The 16,401-nt window shown below is 40.6% G+C and overlaps 1 protein-coding gene across 3 annotated transcripts; it reads right to left on the reverse strand.

The window, feature by feature from the left end:
• Positions 1–264: 264 nt before the first annotated feature.
• On the reverse strand, positions 265–14,793 carry LOC122667001 (serine/arginine repetitive matrix protein 2-like). 3 transcript variants are annotated; one of them, XR_006333744.1, is made up of 4 exons: positions 13,786–14,793; positions 4,017–4,227; positions 772–2,973; positions 265–681 (listed from the first exon to the last, which is right to left on the reverse strand). XR_006333744.1 is itself a non-coding variant. In XM_043863146.1 (4 exons), exons 1-4 carry the CDS (start codon positions 14,717–14,719, stop codon positions 846–848), a joined length of 3,141 nt encoding a protein of 1,046 aa, XP_043719081.1. In that variant the 5' UTR covers positions 14,720–14,793; the 3' UTR covers positions 265–845. The 3 variants fall into 3 exon arrangements, 2 of the variants coding, with proteins under 2 accessions (XP_043719081.1, XP_043719080.1); XM_043863146.1 differs by having other exon boundaries at positions 265–1,285; positions 1,418–2,973; XM_043863145.1 differs by having other exon boundaries at positions 265–2,973.
• Positions 14,794–16,401: the final 1,608 nt, after the last annotated feature.

Here is a 16,401-nt window from a genome sequence, read left to right on the forward strand (position 1 = left end):
GCAGTATCAAGCGGAAAAGCCATATCACGTGAACCGACAACCATGGTAATGCATTCTGGAAAACAAACCAACAGTGCAGGTTCGCCTTCAGACATCAGCCACCATTATCTTTCTACTGAAAATCATTCATATCAGACAGCTCCTGCATTGGTTGAGATGTAAATCCTAGCCCACATAAGATCCAGGCTATAAAGGCTTGAAATAGAATCTGGCATCTTGAGAAAATAAATTTAAAAAAATTAACCAGAGCCTTTCCATTAGGTAAGCCCTTTGATAAAAACTCCACTACCAAATGATAGATAATAATTCAACACACATTAAGCAGCAAAATTAGTTTGTCACAAACACTGCATGATAGATCCTGGATGCATGGAATACAGTGCACTCCTTGGAATCACTTTGACCAAACCAAGGTCTGCTCCTACAATCTCTTCCGTGCAGTTTTCTCAGACCTGCAAAAGATGCACAAGAATGTTTATGAAGAGTTGAGAGAGGTGACACCAAAATTCTTAGTACAGAAATTTAAGATATCCACAGAATGCTCTTGTTCCTGGAAAGACAAGATCATTTCTCCAGAACTCAAACTAGGTGACATGTTTTTAAAAGAATCTTGATGTGCTCTTCAGTACCAACTCAAACGCCTATCTTAAATGCCATGCTTCATCTCCTGCAGAAGAAACACTTGAATCAAAGACTGATCCCTGGTCCAGTTAGAATTTCGCTTGCCTTGCATCTATAGAACTCCTTCGAAACCCTAATAATCCTATCAACCTTAGGTGTTGAACTTCCCTTTTGAGTCTTCAACACAGGCAATCTGCAGCCTTCTCAGCGTCCATCGGGTCTGTTTAATCATCACCAGTGTAATCTTGGTGGTTGTTCCTCTCAATATTTCCATCCTCTGAGCTTGATTTTTCATGTCCCCCTTTACCCTCCACACCCCCATACCTCTCATAGTCTTCCACTGAACCTTCTGGATAATACTCTTGTCCCTTGGTGAAAGGTGGGAAATAAACAGGTTCCGTATTGTATTTGACATCAGATGACACTTCACCAGTACAGTCTCTGTCCTCGTTTATATCGAACACACCACAGTCCATCATTGAATTTTCATCCTTCCTCAGATTGGCTGCATCATTAGAGTGTTCATCGGGTGCCAATGATCTTCTCTTCCTAGTCTCCAGCTTGGAAGATGGTGGAATCATCTCATCTTCCATCAAGTCCTCGGAGATATTACCAGATTCTTGTTCATTTGATATGCAACCTATTTTGCGAGGCTGCTCATCACCTACCACGTCAGTAAATTCAGAATCAGTAAAATCATGATCATTGAGGGAACTATGTTCATTTAGTTTTCCATGCTCCAATTTAAACTGTTCAAGCATGTTCAAATCTCCTGTGCCCATATAGGTTATACCACCTCTTGGACTTCTGATATGGGTCTTGAACTTAGAACAAGATGCATCATTAACATCTTCTCCTCTTTCCCTAAAACTGCCATCTATACAGCCTTCTTCATGGGGGATGAAATCATTTCTTTCCAGTTTCCTGTCTTCCATAATCAACTCTTCATGCCTACTAAGATCTTCTGCACCCCTACAAGTTCCATCTTCAACTGCAGGTGAACACATATGAGTCTTCAGCTCTGGGGAACTGACAGTATTATCCTCTCCATGACCAAATGAATCAAAATTAACCGATGTAAATCCCTTCATTGCAGAAGCAGATCTTTCAAGTTTAGAATCCTGCAGCTTTGATTTGTCTGATTTGTGTCGATCCTTTATATCTCTAGAGGAACTATCCCCTGAATGCCTTGAACTATGCTTGTGGTATTTGGACTTCCAAGAATCCATGGCTCTTCTATCTTCCCTTGTACATGTTGAATCATCATGAAAAGAATCTTTTTCCGTTCTAACTGGATCATCTTTCTCACGTCTTCTAGATGCTGAATTTGATTTTCCATGCCTGCTCAAATCCTCACCATGGGCATGGTTTCTATCCTTGTCAGAAGAATCCCGCTCCTTTCTTGATGTGTTGGTTATTGAATGCTTTTTTTGTGCAGAAGTTGATTTTTCATGTCTGCTTGACTCCTTGATACTTGAATGAGCCCTATCGTCCCCAAATGTTGAACTCTTCTCACGTGATTTTAACACCAGATACTTTGCAGAACTCTTATCGTCACTCAAATCCATCGAGCTGTTCTCACCAAAATCCTGATCCTTTATTGCAGCCTCAGGCTTCCCAGAATGTCTGTCATCAAGCCTAGACTTCTTATGCATACTTACATCTCTTCCTTCTATTAAAGCTTCATCCTCTGATAACGAGTTTTTATGTGTTGGTGCTGATGAATCTAAAATTCCATCTTCTCTCATCTCCCTTGAATCCTTCACTGTCAGATTGGATTCCTTCATAGCATCCTCGGTTTTCTCAGTCTTTTTGCCATCAAGCTTCAACTTCTCAGATCTGCTTCTATCTTTCCTATCATCCGCATGGGACCTGCCCTCAGCAGATTTAGATCTTGAGCGTCTTCTTTGGTTTGAGGTGCTCCCATTTTTGCGTCTTGGGGATGACTTACTACCTCTGTGATGCCTTGGTGACCTTGATCTAGCACGAGATGATTTCCTCGCTCTGGGGCTTAAACTTTCTTGATGTCGCTTTGGAGAGATTGAACCAGCCCGTGATGATTTTCTTGTTCGAGGAGTAACACTCCTACTCCTATTCCTCCTTGAGACAGAGGAATAACGATCATGTAATCTCTCTCTTTCCCGTCTTCCAGATCTGATATCCCTGCTTTCTCTATGTGACCTCCACTCATTACTGTAGTTGGCGCGATGTCGATATCCCAAGGGAGATCTGGATCTACGATCCCTTGAATGGTGGGTCAGAGGAGAGCGCGAACGGGACCTTCGGCTGCATCGGTATTTGATGGGTGATCTTGACCTGGACTTTGATCTTGGACGAGAACTGGATGGTGACCTGCTTAAGATTTAAGGCAGATCAGTTTTCATTAGACCATTTACAGGATCAGCACTTCAATTTTTTCAATAAATACAATAACAATGCAACTGTTTGTTTTTTTATTAACTTCCAAACCAAAACATTACCAGAAAATTAGATTTCTTACATAAGCATAGCAGGTGCAACAAGGCCCCCATATCTGTGTCGGACACCTACATGTGTCCATGTCCTTGGCCAGAAAAGAAAATTACATAGTAGTCAATGTTGAACAACTGAAATAAAGACAATACCAACTACCTAGGGGGTAAAAGTTAGGCCCGAGGAGCCCAAGGTTGCCCAAGGCCTGGCAGTATATAAAATTATACAATCAATATATGTAATATAATAACAAATGGATTATAGACCATTGACAAGTATAATATCAGATAACAAATATAGACCTTTGATTTGATACATGACTACATATTAAAACACCCCTTTTACCAAATTAAAGGATGAATTGTCTTAGTCGGGCCCAACCCAGTGCAACTGTGCCTGGATGGGCTGGGCCTGGGGTGAGGATACCCCAACACAATCTTGAGTTGGTCTGCGCTTGAGCTATGATATAGGGACCCTGGGGCAAGACCTGGATTTGGAAAAACCCGGCCCTGTTGCACACCTAACAGTACCTGTGAAACAAAAACATGTTTGGGCTCCCAAAGGATGGCTCATGCACATGAAGGGGAATGAGGCTTCCTAACGACATAAAGCGAACCATGGACCTAATCAAATGATCTTAATTATCTAATACACATATCATTACAGAAGTTTCCATATCATTTGAGCACACATCAGGTTCCACAGGATTCATAAAAAGTTTTTAACCTGAACATCTGTTATAGTTGGAGGACTTTCTTCTTGCTATCAAAAATGCTTCCCTTCTCTAAAAATTCTAAACTAGTACGCAACAGGTAATTGATAATCATGACAGCAGAGAACTGCCACTGTAAGTTCTAAAGGTTTTCTTTTCCAGCCAAAAAAGAAAAAGAACATAAAAGAAGTTAGAAGGAAGCAACAGATACCTGGATTTTTGTTTAGGTTCCTTCTCTTCAACACCCAGACCATCGGCTTTCAACTTCTTGCTTATCTCTGCGGCTCTGGCAGCTGCAGTTTCAGTTGCAGACTTCATTGCAGCTCGATTAGCAGCTTGCTGTGAATTTATTGTTGCTTGTTGCACAAGAAGAGACTGCTGAAATTGCATCTGCTGCAAAGCAACTGCCTGCTGCATCATCACTGTCAAAGAAGACTGGTTCAAGTTAGAACTCAAAAATGGAAAGTTTTGGAGGACAGCCCCCAACATCCCGATTGTTCAACGCAAGAGCAGCAGTTGCTTCTTCTGGCATTGAGTATTTTAAGTAAGCAAAGTGTTCTGAATCAATGATGCTACATTCAACCACACACACACACACACAAAAAAAAACCCACTAAAAAGCTGTCTCAGCTATTCCACTGTGAGAAGTGAGTTCAGGTTGCTAACTTGAAGCATTCTTTTTTAGCACATCTGCTTTGCCAGGTGAACCAAATAACGAACAGAAACTGAAATGTAAGAAACCCTCTAATGAAATAAAGGAGAGAAATGTAAACAGGGGGTAACCTTTGAGGGTGGGGGCAGGGGATACATGGCGAAAGGAGGGTATGCATGTGAATTTACATAGAGCAACAATAACAACAATAATTATTAGACTTGACAATTATCTCTTGATAAGGGACATACGGCTCCCCTCGGATCAAATGATACCTATAAAATGAAGGGGGGGAAAAAGTGATAGAATAGAATTTCACTAAGTAATTTATGAAAAAAATAAATAATTATCCATCCATATTGTACATATAACATAATGCTGTGATAAGGACTAATTGCTAACGAGTTACTAAAGCTTGAGTTGGATTCTCTTAAGCCCATTTGTTACCTTGTAAAACCACTTGTGAAATTTTAGGAGCCACAAATTTTCCTGTGCATAAAATAAATAAAAAAAATTTCCTCACACCTCAATTTGAGCATAAAATTTTCCCAGGGAAAGACACTGAAAAATGGAGGAGCTGAGGAAACACTTTATATGGGTTTTCATTTAACAAACAAGCAACAACAAAGCCAATTTAGAGGGAAATTTGAGTCAAGGGGATTTTGTAAGGAAAAAAAAAAGGCACCTTGATGCAGATAAAACACAGAATTAGACTTATTTACAGGAAATAAGCCTTGGGTTGGGTTATATATGTGCTGGGCCTTTGGTCCAATGGGTTTCTTTGTAATATGCCACTTTAATAGGCCTAAAATATGGGTAGGAGGTAGCAAATACTGGATTTACTTTAATAGTGTACTTTGAATCTTTTATTTCTTACTTTATTTGTCATTAAAGTGCTTTAGTTATGGTAGATTAGGTCTCTCTGAGTCCAGCCTTGTTATAAGCTGTTATCCTTTAATTTTAGGCCGACTTGTAGTAGCAGTAACTACCTCCAAGGTAGGCTATTGTCCGGAGGAGTTTCATATGAGATTCCAATTGATGGCTTGCTACACTCAACCCTGCTGAATCTCAACCAATACCAGTCCAACAACCAAAGATTAATGTAAAAATAAATTACTGAAATAAGGCCTGGCATAAGTTTAGATAACAGGTCTGGTTTCAGATCAATATATCCTGACAGGGGATGCCCTATGGGCTGATAACCAAAGGACTGAATCACCCCAAGTGAGTGAGTTGCCTCCCAGAATCTCTGACCAAATGGACTGATATCTGATGAGTTCTAACAAAGTCTTCCCAACCAATATTCCATTTACAGAAGAAAAAAAATAGCAGTAAGGATAGTGAAGAAATAAACAACGGAAGAAGATGGAGAGCAGTGGGAAGGAACAAGGAGGAACAGGAAGAAGAAAGAGAGGAAAGAAATTCACCGGAAAAGGAAGTTGTTGAAACGAACCATGAGAAGAGAGATAGAGAAGGAGCAGCATGCACCACTCAACCTGTGTGGAAAATCTCAAATTTTCATTTAATTCAATTCTGCCCAATAATGAGGGATCACATCATATAAATAAAAACAAAAACTCACTCGTAGATTTCTTGAACTCTACTCCTAACCATACTCCATGGCTGAAATAAATTTTCCTAACGTTATCTAATCCCCCAGTATGAAATAAAACAAAATGCACAATACAAGGGCCAACCTCTATTGGACCAGAATACTTGGACCAGGTTCATCTCAATTTGGGCTTCCAGATCGGATAATGACGGTCCAGCCACACAAATGCAAATGCATTAATTCTCCCCCTCTGAAAAGTGTCGTCTGAGTGAACTCACTGGAGAAAAAACGATCCCGTTGTCCGCTTAAGCTTAATGGCTGGAAGGTCCTTAAAAGAAGCTTCACCTCGAGTCCACCGTGCTTGAAGGAATGGGTATTCTCATACCCACAATGTTGCACCTTTTTTTCGAATAGCAATGTAAAACATCACATTGCATTGTATCTATCAACCCACCAATGGAATATGTGAGCAAACACCTATCATTGATTTTAAGATTGGTGTTGTTCACCCATTGAACCTTGTAGGGATTGGGATGTGGCTCTATTTTCAACCCAAGCTTGTGAACATCTTCAGAAACAACATTGGTACAACTGTCGTCGTCAATCGCCATGGTGAACAAACTGTCATCGTTGCATTTCACCCTGGTCTGAAAAATGCTGCTACAGCACCAATCATCTTCTTCATAAATTTTATGTGTGGCCAAAAGAGGATGAAGAACATTGCAAGGCTATTGCTCTCCATCACTGTCACTACCGCTGCCTTCACTAGGATCACGCTCTGCCTCCAAATAAACTATCTTGTTCTCCCGTTGCTCTCCCAAAGCAGTGGCCATGAGAGTGCCCTTATCAACAAAGGCAACTATACAATTAGAACACTAAGCAGAGAAATGCACGAACCCTCAGCACGTGAAGCATTGTATTTCAACGCTTGGCTTTGAAGTAGGTCTGTCAAAACCATGCCCACAAGCAGTATAAGCGTGGTTTGACAGTGGATGCCATAGAAGAACCGTTGACCTGTGGTTGTTGAATGACTTCTCTGGTTTGAGAAGGATGTTTGCCCACAATATCACCCTTAGAGAAGGTGTCTAAGAAGCTCCTCCAATTGTAAGGCTTCTTTAGACTCTCCGCTACCTGATACACTACCTATACAACATTATCCATTGTATGCAATCGGCCATAAGCCAATCCAACACTTATCTAAGGGTGCAACCCATTCCGAAATTGTGCCACTAAAGCCTCTTCGTTCCACTGATTGAATGGGGTTGGGGAAGGGAATGGCTATCTCAGCCTGGGCATCTCACCCAACCTATCTCTGGATTTTCACAAAGGCTAAAGCCAATATTTCATTAATCAAATTCGTGTACCATGCTGGCCTCCCTTACAAACTTATATAGAAGCCTCAAAAATAGACTCAGACATTAAAAAGGCAAGGTCTAACCCTATCGTTAACTAATAAGGTAACCTAATTGACTACGAAAGTGAAATAATAAAGAAACAAACTCAAAATAGGACTCTAACTAAACTAAGGAAGTAAATCTCGTTTTCCTATTTTCTACCCATATTTTAGGCCCATTAAATTGGTCAATTACAAAATAAACTCATGCGATCAAAGTCCCAATACATATAGGACCCAACCCAAAGCTTATTTCCACTAGAATAAGCCCCAAGTTACTTATCTACATCACAAAAGGTGAGGATTGGCACTAACATTGTAGTTTTTATAATTTAATGGTTAGAGTACCTTTGACATCACAAGTGATCGTGGATAGTGGAAGCTGTGTAAATGCTATATCTCAAGCCTTTGTCATAGCAGGAAAGTTGAAAATAGAGGCTCATCCACAGCCTTACAAAGTTTCCCTCCTCAAGAACAACATTTTGGAGGTAAATCAACAATGTTCGGTACTGCTGAAATTGGGAGTATATGAGGAAGATGTTTGGTGTGACATCATACCCATGGTATTGACTGATGTCTTACTTGGACGACCATGGATGTATGACAATAATGTGCTAGTGGGAGGTACCAAGTATCAATGTTTCTTTGATTTCAAGGGAAAACCATTGGTACTTAATCCACTCAACGTGCCAGCCATGAAACTAAAATTTAAGGCTGCCCAAGCCAAGCACCAACAATTGTTGAAGCCTATTCTTGAGAAGCAACCAGCAAAGGAAGAATGTAAACATCTTTAGCAGCAAACAAGTGCAATCACAAGTAAAGGACAGCATGTTGAAAAGCCGTTTCTAGTATTACCTCACACAGAATTCTTGACAGTTAGTAAAGAATCAGATGTAGCACTTTTACGGAAAGAGTTTTTGTCTGAATCAGAAATGGTTGCTGACACATATGTGGATGATCCCATGGATACATCTGAGGATGTTGAAGTTGAACATGTGGAATTTGTTATCCTACCAATGTACTCCGAAGAACGACCTCCAAACCTTTTGGATTACATTCGAATCTTCAATGCACTACCTGAACTCTGCAGTGCATTGAAGACAGACGTGCACAACACGAAGAAGAAAAGCCCAAAACACTGTTCACGTGAACAGTGTCACAGCTTCATATTTGACTTGTGGAAATATTACTAGAAGATCTTGTGGGACCCAAGACCAGATTGCTTGAAGGTTTTATTAGAAGATTCAATTTTGCCTATACGTGAGGACAGTTTTGTCAATTCTTCTATAGTTGTTTTAAGTTCTCAGCTGGGCCGATGGAACTGTTTTAAAAAGGGGACCACAAGCAAAGAGAGCCAGCAGCAACACTTAAGTCACTTAAGAATGGAGTCCACAAGGAATCGGCTGCAGCATCTTTAATCGACCGGACCGATCGATTCCAGGCCCGACCTAGCCCGTCCGGTTCCAGCCCGACCCTTTAACATTTTTAGGCCCATAAAATATATATATATATATATATATATATATATATATATATATATATATATTGTGCAAAAGCAGCTGGTACCTTCTGTTCCCTTTGGACACCACATATATTTAGGAAAAAATAAACATTTCTCTGTTTTTTGAAGTGTGTCTTGTAACGTAGAGAGAGTAGACATTATCATCTTTAAAAATACTCTTAGAAAACCCACAGGTTTCATAAACCACAGAAAACAGAAGTGTTGATGGTGATCGAAAGTGGTTTTGGATTTTGGAAGTGTTGGTGGGGAATCGCATCTGCATATAAACTGTTCTTGCTTCAACCCTTCACCATAAAAATAAGGTGGTCATTAAGAGGACACGTTACCGATGCCTAAGACAACCATGTGTACATGTAGTTGTTACTAGTGATGGAACGATCGCCAGAAGAGTGAGACTGGGTTGTCATTAGATCAAAATAGAGCCGTGTAGATATAGCTATTGAGACACAAAAGGATCGAAATCGCAGCTTGAGTGGCGTCACGAATCCTAGATTTGGAACAAAATCGGGCGTCACACTACTCGGAAATGGCTGCACTGTTTAAAGCCCGTTTATATTTAAACTGGACCACAGCCCAGTTTTGCACTGTTTAAGGCCCGATTATAGCCCGAAGCCCGACCTAACCCGACTGAGCCCGACCAGGCCCGGCCCGAATAATTAAATGGTCGGTCACGGTGCAGGCTTTAAGCACCGAGAGGACCGGCTAGGCCCGACCGGTTGACATCCCTAGTTGTTTCAGACCCCTCAGAGGGCCACTCGATCAGAGTCTTGGAACCTGTTGCTGGCTGGATCGATCTGCATCACTTACCTTCTAATTTGAGGCTAACCTTCTATTTTCAACTCCAGTTCAGAACTCCATCACTGACCATCAGAATGGACCCAAACTTGCAGCAAGCATTCACACCAACAAGACCAACTTTCGATCTACTTTGGAGTCCAATCTCAGTGCTGGTTTGCGAGATACACCCTAACCTTCTATTTTTGAATTCACTCCATATCTCAGTTTTTTAGCCATCGGAATTGTCTGATTTTTGGAGCATAAGATCCATTCAACACCACTTTCACTCGATCCAAGTTTGGTGAAGTTCTGCTGGCTGGTTTGGTTCTTATTCTCTAAGTTACTAATTCTGGTTTTGTTGCAATTTTGATGTTCTGCTGCAATCTATCATCGATGCTACCATAGAGTGGTTCTTACTTGAACCTCTTCTACATTAAACTCTTAGTGAGATACTAGGGCAAGTTGGTGGGATTCCAATCTGGTTTCAGATGAGAAGCATGACCCATATCATTCTATCCTTCTTCTTCTCTATCCATCCATTGGTTCAGGTCAGAATTTTAAAGCTTTTTTACTTTCTATTAATGGTTAGATTGTTGGATTCTACTGCTTCTTTGAGTATTCTGGTTTGTTAATTCTTGTTCACAAGTCTCTCTAAAGTTCTGCTACTGTTTTGAACTTAAAAAAAAAACAACTTTTACATAGATTTCCAGAAATCCTCTCTCACTAGGATTTTCTAATTGAATTTGGGAAGTTATTCTTCTCTATATTTCTGACCTTCGACCAGAGTTTCAAGTCCATCTGAAATTCTAATTTCTGGTTAATAAATTCCTCTTCAAATCTGGTTTCTAACCTGTCACTATTCTAGTTTCATTGGATTTCTGAACCTAGTGACCTTAGGCTATCTTTGGTATCATTTTTATTTTTTATTTTTGCCTTAAAAAACGTTTTTGGTTGCGTTTGGTATCGTTTATGGAATCTGTTTCTATTTAATAAAGGTTGAAAAAAACCAAAAACTAAAAATAGATCAAAAGTTGTTTATGATTATTCACTGAAAACCATTTTTCAATGTTTTTGCAGACACTTAAATGAACACATGCTCATAAGCCCCAACATTGAGGGGTAAAATAGTCATTCCCTTTGTAATTAGAAAAGCAAACCTCCTCCTCCTCTTCTTCTTCTTCTTCTGCTGCTGCTGCTGCTGCAATACCGCCGGCCCCAACACAGTGTCCCTACAACACCATTTCACCCACCCCATTCCACCACCACCGTGTCCCTGCAACTCCAAAATCCCTTAAATTATTTATATTTTCTTAAAAAGAATTCAATTTCATCTAAATTCGTCAATAGTTTAACCTCAATCAACCGAGAAAAGCAAGGAAACCAATCATTAGACAAAACATAAAAGAAGAAACAGACCGTCAGCAGCCATGGAGACAACGGAGAGTCTTCTCTTCTGTTCCTGAAGAGCTGAAAGCTTCAAATGCTTCGAGCTGAGACGAACATTTCCAAACAATTCAGAGGAAGAGAAAGGGCGACTGAGTGTGTTGAAGCCCATGAACCGATTGGGATAAAGAGGAAGATGCCTCCGAGAGCTAGTGGAGTTGCGAAGAGGAGGAGCAGAGGCGTTTATTCTCAGAGACTCCACCCCCATTTTTGCTGTTGTGTCCATCTACTCTGCTCTCCCCACTCTCGTCCTTCTTAGGGATAACAAGAACTAACGCAGGCTATTCCCCAATCCCCACTTATAGAGCACTAAAGCTACAGAAAAATTGAGACTTTCCATCTCTATCAAAAATAAAAATGATACCCAAGATAGCCTTAGGCAGGGGTATTATCGGTTCAATTCTGGTTTAAATGGTTCAGTTTGATTCATGTCGTAATGGACAGAAACCAAAACAATTAATTGGTTTCTAGTTCCCGAATCGAAATTGATTACTAATCGGTTTGCAATCCATTCCGGTAATACGGTCTATTAGCCAATTCGATTTGTTCCCCCCCCCCAAACCCTGTAATACAGTTCATAATCAGTTTACTCACTTTCGTTATTCGGTTTAATCGGTTTAATCGGTTCGGTTATTCGGCTTTAAAAAGGTTCAAAACCAAAACCGAACAGATTTTTTTTTTTGTTCAATACATAAAGCCAAACCCAAACCAAATAATAAGCAGTTTACCAATTCCAGTTTAAACGGTTCAATTTCAGGAAACAGTTTCATTTTAAATTAACACCCTTAACCTTAGGCTTCTAGAACCCCATCACACCTTAGGCTGGATTTGATTGCTTTCTTGGATGAAAGAAAAGCAACATGAGAAAAAAAAAAAAAAAAGGGGAAAACAAAGTAAATGACAATATTTCCTTCACTAGTTGGTTAGTTGCAGTAAGAAATTCAAAAGAAAACAAATACAGAATTCATCATTGTGTTAAATTTTAGTAAATCCTTCCCCACCCTATGAAAGGGAGAGGAGAAGCCAGGTATGACCAGCTTTCCTTCAATTTTCTTTTCCTCGTGTCTTCCTATGGTAACAGGTGAGACAAAACCCAGGATAAGCTTTCCAAAAGCAGTTTTTCCCCAGCCTTCTCCCACTAATGCGACCAAACAATCAGATCTCCTGTTTTTCTCTCAATTTTCCTTTCCCAAATCATAAGAGAAAGCAACTAAATGTAACATTAGAGATTTACAGAAGGGAAAGGTATTCATATACAGGACATTCTCCCATCAACTCCGTCAAATAGGGGGCAGGGGTGTTTATGTCATTTCAGATAGGCATTTATGCTAATCTAAACAGGGCGTACCCAGTGCACAAGGCACCCGCCACTGCGGGGTCTAGGGAGGGTCATAATGTATGCAGCCTTACCCCTGCTTTGCAGAGAGGCTGTTTCCAGAGACTCGAACCCCTTGACCACTTGGTCATAATGGAGCAACCTAACCGTTGCACCAAGGTCCACCCTCTCAGCATTTATGCTAATCTGACTGCATTTAATGCCGGTTGGGCACATGCACAGGCGTGCATGAAAATTTTTGCCTTCAAAAATAAAAAAAAAATAATTCTCTGAAACAAGAAAACTGTGAAATCTAACCAATTAAAAACATTAGAAGAGCTGAAGAGGTGCTAAATCAATATGTGAAAGTGTCAAGATATAATTGCACAGTGGAACAAACTATTTATTGGAAGTACAACCCAACGTAAAATGTGAGCCATTGTATTTGTCGCTTTGTATAGGCATTGCACCTGTACTCCCCACTCATTTCCTTTTGGGGTCGCTTAAGCACATGCACAGTCGGGAGAGTGGACCCTACAGCCCAGAAGGATGCCTAGTGGACTTGGACCCACACTGGTATAGGGTGTCACAGTGAACAAGAGCACAGTCTAGTTTATGGCTGGGCATCACATTCGGCTGTAACTCCCAACCTCCTAACAGGGGGAGAAGCTTGCTTTCCTGAATACTTTAGCAGTCTGGACCCAAAAAAAATACTCCTGACTTTGCTTGAGTGTCACCATATAAGAGATTGACACTACTGACACTAAAGGACCCCCACCAACAAAAAATCTGATACTGTACTTTCCAAACTAAAATTTTTAATTGAACTTTAAAAATAAATAGTTAACACAGTATCCTGTTTATAGAAATAGGATTTCATAAACAAGTCTAGCTCCAAAAAAATGTTTCATTAATATTCAAGCAAGTCAAAATTCTTAGACATAGGACATACTCCATCCGCTTGCTTTGTCAAACATATATTCAAGTAGAAACAGCAAGGACTTCTTGCAAACTTGACATGAACCTAGATGTAAATAAACTGATGAGACATGATGCATCTCACTATTTGACCATTTCATGTGTAGGTGAGTATATAAACAAACTGAAGAGAGAGAAAGAGAGACTTAAATTCATGGAACCAGCAGAGTCACTTCTACTGGTTTCTCTGACATTGGGGTATCAAATTAAATAATACTACCAAGATAGACAAGCAGCCAAAGGTGGTTATCACTTAAAAAGTGAATGAAGAAAATAGCACCCCAAAAAGAAATATAAAGGCTTACAAATGATTCAAATAAATATGCAAAGATAAGGAAGAAGTCAAACCAGATGAATCTCTCGCTGATTGAGGTTGGCCCTGTGCCTGAGCTTGAAGCACTTGTGCAGCAACAATTGCCTGAGCAGCAGCCATTGCAGCAGCAGCAGGACTCAAAGTCCCCATGTTGGTTGAGGAATTCACCAATGTCGACAACAAATTTTGGGGTGGGTGATTAAACTTACAGTCAGTTTTCACACATCGCCCGGCCAGATATTCCCAACAAACTTCTCCAAGGGATACTAAGCCAGGCAACAATGCACCTCCCGAAGGACCAGCAGCAATACCTTGGATCATTCCAGCTAATCCAAGAGGTCCCGAAACAGATCCTGAATAATTTGGCATGTTGGGCATTGTCTGGTTAACAAGATTGGGGTATGGAACTGTAGATGGCATACCCAGCAAGCTTCCAGTAGTACCGTGGCTGAAGAACACTGGAAAGGGACTGCCCATTATGGACTTCCCATAACACTCAACGTGCACCATGTAATTCCCTCTCTTCGGAACGACGTAAGTTACAGTATAACTCCCATCTCCCTGATCCTTCACCATCCCTTCCTGATCAGAACCTCCAACCCCAACCCCAGGGGAGATCTTGACTTTAAGCTGAGCACCACCGGTGAGTATCTTCCTACCATCGCTGTCTTTTGTCACAACAACAAAAGACGAAGGAGCACCAGCAGTGCCACCAGCAATCCCAGCACCAGCGGCCGTGCATTTTGTAGGATCAACAGGCCCAATAGGCTTGTTAGCCAATTCTTCGACCTCTTCTGCCTCACTATCCGAAGAAGCATACTCTTTGTCCGCCTTCTTCTCAACATCCTTGAAGGTGGCCTCAAAAGCAGCTTTGGCAGCCGCAGCTTTCTCAGCCTCACTCTTCAACTTCGCCTCTTCCGCCTGCTTCATCCATATTGGTTGTTTGACAACCAAACTACGATCAGCCATTAATACCACCGCCGCCGACAACCCAATGAAAAAAAAATATATCTTTCAAGGAATCCTCTACCCTTTCAGACAAAGCCAACCCTTCAAGGAATCAATGAAAGCAAGCTTCCCTCTATCTGCACCTTGCCACCAAACAATCTCTAATGATAGAAGCTACCGAAACCCTAAATTTTATGCGAAATTGTAGGGACCCTCGCAAGACAAGTATGCCGATGTAATGGATCTGAAAACAATTTATTGTAGGAACAACAAATAGGTATAAACCTTGAGGGAATCGGAAACCCCACTTAGGGCTTCTTTGAGGAACTCTCTAGGGTTTTGAAGAATAACAGGAGAACAGGATCGATAACGAAGATGGATTGGATACAAAAGAGAGCACACGAATCTCAGGAATCTGTGAAACCGAAGGCGCGGAGGGCACCCTTCGGACCCGTAAACGGTATCAACGGGTCTTATTCATGGTCTCAGAAAACCTAATCGGGAATCGAATCGGTCAGTGTCGATTCCAATGTGGTCGGAATCGGTGAGAAACGGAGTAGTATCAGTTGGAATCATCCGGATTATTTTTTTTTTGGGTAAAGGAATCATCTGGATTGACTCATTGACCACGGCCGATTCCTATCCAAATTGGCCACATTTGATTCCATATTTTTAAACGTGGTTTAGTAAGGCACCGTTTGATAACTTTTCCAAAAACTGTTTTCTTTGTTTTTCAGTTCTAAGAAACGGAAAAATACCCTAAAAACTGTTGTGTTTTTTGTATTTTTTGTAACATAAATTCCTAGAATACTTTTGACAGAACACAGTTAAACTTGTTTTTCCGTTTCTCAAAACAAGTTGGATAAAACTGTGCCCAATAAAAATGACTTGAAAAAAGGGTTCTCATTTACCACTACTCTCTTCGCTCTCAACACCCTAACTGGAAAATCGGAGAAAACTCCTTCAAGTTATACATCCCACAGTTGGCGGTTCCAAGGATCATGGCGGAAGGAGCAGAGAAGGAGATGAGAAGTATGAAATACACGCACTAAGGCGGAGGGATTACACGCACAACGGCAGAGAAACCCTAACTCATATTCATCTTGGAAGAAACCCTAACACAACCGCAGAGGAAGAGAAACCCCAACCCAACACTTTCTTTTCTCCAATACGACTTCACACAGAAACCCCAAGAGAAGGTCTCGGATAGATGGAGAAGTATAGATTAGAAATCAAAGAAGAAATGAAATGGAAAATAAGGCAATCCAAGAGAGGGTTAGGTGAAAATGGGAATCACGGTGTGGGTATTGGAGTAGAGAGAAATGAAATAGAGAGTGAAGTGAAAAATAGGTGGGATTCAAATGAGAATGGTTTTTAATGAGATGGTTTCAGTGATGGTAGGAAGAGGGTTTTAGAGTTGGTAGATTCCAGAAGTGGATTTTGGCTTTAAAAAAAAAATCAGAAGAAGGGAAAAAGAAAGGATAGAGAAAGGAGAGATGGTGCAGCCATTGTATGATGGGTAATGGAGGGGATGCCAGTCCAGAGTTTCTATTAGATTTTTCAACTTGATTACAAAGGAGCAGACGAACTGCTTAAATAGAAAATCACAAACCTAACTATGGTTACATCGGAGATACAAAGTCTTCATCTTACCTAACCAGAGTAAGATACAAAGTCTTCTTCTTACCTAACTAAGGTAAGTT

Source organism: Telopea speciosissima, chromosome 7 (genome assembly GCF_018873765.1).
Source record: "Telopea speciosissima isolate NSW1024214 ecotype Mountain lineage chromosome 7, Tspe_v1, whole genome shotgun sequence".
NCBI lineage: Eukaryota > Viridiplantae > Streptophyta > Magnoliopsida > Proteales > Proteaceae > Telopea > Telopea speciosissima.

Excerpts from the sequence above, each read along its gene's own strand:
- LOC122667001 (XM_043863145.1), bottom strand. The coding sequence starts at position 14,719 with ATGGCTGATCGTAGTTTGGTTGTCAAACAACCAATATGGATGAAGCAG. Across the intron at positions 4,228-13,785 it reads ATCAGCGAGAGATTCATCTG|TGATGATGCAGCAGGCAGTT; the intron begins GTTTGACTTCTT and ends CTTCTTTGACAG. Across the intron at positions 2,974-4,016 it reads GAACCTAAACAAAAATCCAG|GTCACCATCCAGTTCTCGTC; the intron begins GTATCTGTTGCT and ends AATCTTAAGCAG.